The sequence below is a fragment of the Temnothorax curvispinosus genome, unplaced genomic scaffold (assembly GCF_003070985.1).
Source record: "Temnothorax curvispinosus isolate PA1 unplaced genomic scaffold, ASM307098v1 QBEX01015150.1, whole genome shotgun sequence".
Taxonomy (NCBI): Eukaryota; Metazoa; Arthropoda; class Insecta; order Hymenoptera; family Formicidae; genus Temnothorax; species Temnothorax curvispinosus.
This window is the reverse complement of record NW_020224930.1, coordinates 217,962-221,902: the sequence shown is the minus strand read 5'-3', so window position 1 is coordinate 221,902 and position 3,941 is coordinate 217,962. Positions and strand designations below refer to the sequence as shown.

The window sequence follows — 3,941 nt, the reverse complement described above, 5'->3', positions numbered from 1 at the left end:
TCAACCGTGATACGAATCGTAACCGCCACCGCCACCGCCACCGCCGCCACCAAAACCACCGTGCAAGTCGTATCCGCCTCCATCGCCACCACCGTATCCGCCGTAACCGCCACCAAATCCGCCACCGCCGTGATCTTCGTGCTTCGGTATGTGAACAGGCACGGCTACTGGAACTTTAACCGGTACCGGTACTTCCTTTTCGACCGGAACTGGAACCTCCTTCTCGACGAAATACGGTTTGTCGACCGGCACTTTCACCGGCACTGCATATGGTTTTTCCACAGGTACCGGTACTGCTTTGTGAACATGGTATGGTTGCGGTACTGGTACTTTTACCGGCACTGCGTATGGTTTTTCCACTGGGACGGGGTAGGGCTTGTCGACTGGCACCTTCACTTCGTACGGAATCGGTTTCTCGACCGGTACCGGATAGGGTTTTTCCACGGTGACGGGATAGGGTTTCGGCACAGCGACGGGATAGGGCTTGTCGACCGGTACTTTCACCTCGTAGGGCACCGGTTTCTCCACAGGATAGGGCTGAGGTACTGGTATCTTCACCTTCACCGGGAAGGGCACGTGCTTCTCGACGGTGTAGGGCTGAGGCACTGGGACCTTCACTGGCACCGGTATGTGCTTCTCCACGGTGTAGGGCTGTGGCACGTATACCTTGACCTCGTAGGGCTTGTCCACCGGCACCTTCACTTCATACGGCACCTTCTTCTCGACGGTGTACGGCTGCGGCACGTGGACCGGCACTTTGACGAACACCTTCACAGGATAGGGGACATGCTTTTCGACGGTATAGGGCTGCGGCACGCCGACCTTCACCTCGTACGGTACATGCTTCTCCACCAGATAGGGTACGTGTTTCGTTACTTCATAAGGTACCGGCACTTTCTTTACAACCGTCACCGTCTTCACATGTTCGTGCTCCTCGTAACCGCCGCCACCGCCGCCGCCACCCCCGCCGCCGCCTCCGCCTAAGTCACCGAAACTATGCTGGAGTCCACGTTTTTCCGTTTTCTTCTCTGTTGCCTCTGCTTCGACATTTTGCGAGCTCTTGTTCTCCGCTTTGTTCTTATCCTCCGCGCATATAACTTGCGTGGCCACTGCCACCAAAATGATGGCAAGCTGAAGTCATGTCAAAATAATATTACAATAAAATTTTATATAATTAGTAATTAATAAGTAGTACATAATAAAAATTAAAAAATATCATATCAAAAGTATTATATTATAATACACTAGATTTAAGATATTTCGTTCTACTTGGAAATGAGAAAATCATTTTGTAGGTTGCAGGCAAAGAAGGACATTTTTTAGATACTCTAATCTCATATTATAAAATGGTACTTGATACTGGATGAATTAAATTACCTTGATATTCATTCTCGAGTTCACGTATATTTTAGCGTGGCGTACGACCACTAACTGAACCGCTTCGTTTTCTAAGCTGAGCCTTATATACTCCGCGCTATAATAGCTTAGCACTTTCCCTGCACCTCATCGCCTATATTATCCGTACGGGGTCTTGCTTTACGTACACTGGCAAAAAAGTCGCCTGGGCGAGTTCAGGAAATGGACGCGTACACGAATTTTTTTCGCGACAGCCTAAAGTTCGGCCCACTCGAGTGGGTTAAATACCTATTAACACGTGAATTAAACTTTCTTCTGCTCGAGTACGGACAGCGATTATACATTTATAGGCAAATCTTGCATGCGTGTATATAATATCGATATTTGCACAAAATTATTTTTTTCTTTTTATCTAGTTTTATTTTAAAGAAAGTTATTATATTCCATGAAATAAATTTGAAAAAATTAACGTTTTTACAGACACGCATAAAAATGTGTGATATAAGTGCATAATACGTTTAAATAATTAATGAATTAATGAAAGACAATGGTTATATGCTAAATGTATCACTTTTTTTTACAAAAGTAATTGTATACATTAAATACTAAGACTTTGATTGAAACTTATGAAAAACATAATATCCAATCTGTGTGTGACTATTACAGATTTTGTGTGTCGATAACATATATAATATTATATAATTATAATATTATATAATATTACATAACTATTATATATATACATATAATTATTGCAATACTTTAACATTTTAAAATTTTATGCACACACATACATAGGTATATATGGAGCGAAAAAACCCATAGTGGTGTAAGTCAAATTTTTAAATCTTAAAAAATTTGACTTACACTACTATGGCTTTTACCCCTCCATATGTATGTACAGTGCGTACACTTGAAGTAAATGGAGGAAGTTAACACACGGAGTTATGGTCGGCGAATGTGCAACACCGTAATTTCCGTCTCTCCTTGTCACAAAAATTGGAAGCCGCCATGTGCGACGCAACGCTAAAGGCTAAACCAGCGTACAATCTTCGTATCCTCATATGGTTTTTCACGGTTGATTAACGGTGAGAGCTCGAATGCTAAACGAATTTACAATATCAGGAAAATAGCTTCCGTATTTTCACACCACGTCGTTTAATATGCAATCGGTATATCGGCAAATCGAATTAATCGCCCCTCGTGTACGCTGATTACGTACGTTTGCGTTATTTCGTCGCGCCTCATTAGACCGTATGCGTCGCTAATCGCACACGATTGTACGTTAACTGACATCGCAGTGTTACTTTCATACATCATAATTCTCTTGAGAGAAGTATTTTTTTCTCTTACGCTCCTACGCTTCGTAATTGTCAATAGTTATACTGATATTGATATACCCGTTACATATACCGTTATATTCTACGCACCTTTAAACGGCATTATCGTCATTATCGTTATCGTTCGATACCATTTGTCCCGCGCACGATCTGAGCTGTCGCGCTAACCGTATCGACGGCGCGGGCGCGCGAGGGTACCCATTACGCGCGTGTAATTACTGTAGAAATCCGAGTGAAGCTGTGCGAATATCGCGCGCGCTTACCTATAAGCGCGAGCTTCGCATGCGGAATATCTAATGCCGTATGTTAATACGGTCGCTCGCATGCGCGCCGCACATTTCGATCGAGGATCAAGATAGACCGCAATTTTTAACGATTAATCGCCGCTCAAGCATCCCCGAGGGTCGTATCGCCTCGCGGCGAACGCTCGTTATACACGGGCCCGCCGCGCCGTCTCGTTATTCGTGTCCCTTCCGATAAATATTACGGTAAAGATGATAAATGTATCTCTCTCGCGCCCAAATGAGACCACCCTTGTTTAATCGATTGATCCACGGTGTTGTTAATTAACTCTGGCATCAACCGAGGCTAAGATGCGACGAGCGAACAAGCAATTTGCGAGAATATTACACAAATTTATATCTGATATTGCAAACGAGACGTACGTCTTCTTTTCAAATCAATCGTAACATCTGCTTGAATAGAAAAGGAAACAATTTATCGCGATGTTATATTTTTAGAAAAAACACTTTAAGATGTACCCTGAATATACAAGAATATTTAGGTGACACGTGTTAGATGGTGCTTATTTGTAACTTACGTAGCTGCTGTTTAACCCTTAAATGCCACACCTTTCAAGAATCTCGTAAATGACACATGGGGTCTAAAAGACCCCAGCATGAAAAATGTCTCCTTACTCATTAATTTTTTGATATTTAGTTATGAAAATTATTTTCAATGTTGTTCAAGGCTTAAAAAAGAGAATAAAATGCTTATATTGTTAAAATTTCAATTTCAACATCGTATAAAAAATTAAGTAAACTGAGTACTGCTAAGTGTACAACCGGGTAGGTCAATCACTCAACTATCATCAAAGGGAGCATGAGCTCCATTTTTGGGGGGAACATTTGAAAATATATCATTGTAAAGGGTTTGGGGTCCGCTGGACCCCGGGTGGCATTTAAGGGTTAATATCTTTTACGCCGTATAATAAATGCGACATTGCTCACTCAATGATTGATCATA

At 42.3% G+C, this 3,941-nt stretch overlaps 1 protein-coding gene across 1 annotated transcript; it reads right to left on the bottom strand.

Annotated features, from left to right (window-relative positions):
• Positions 1-1,389, bottom strand: LOC112465393 (repetitive proline-rich cell wall protein 2). Its single transcript, XM_025032923.1, has 2 exons — positions 1,378-1,389; positions 1-1,131 (listed from the first exon to the last, which is right to left on the bottom strand). The coding sequence occupies exons 1-2, from the start codon at positions 1,387-1,389 to the stop codon at positions 1-3; spliced, it is 1,143 nt and encodes a 380-aa protein (XP_024888691.1).
• Between the last annotated feature and the right edge of the window lie 2,552 nt (positions 1,390-3,941).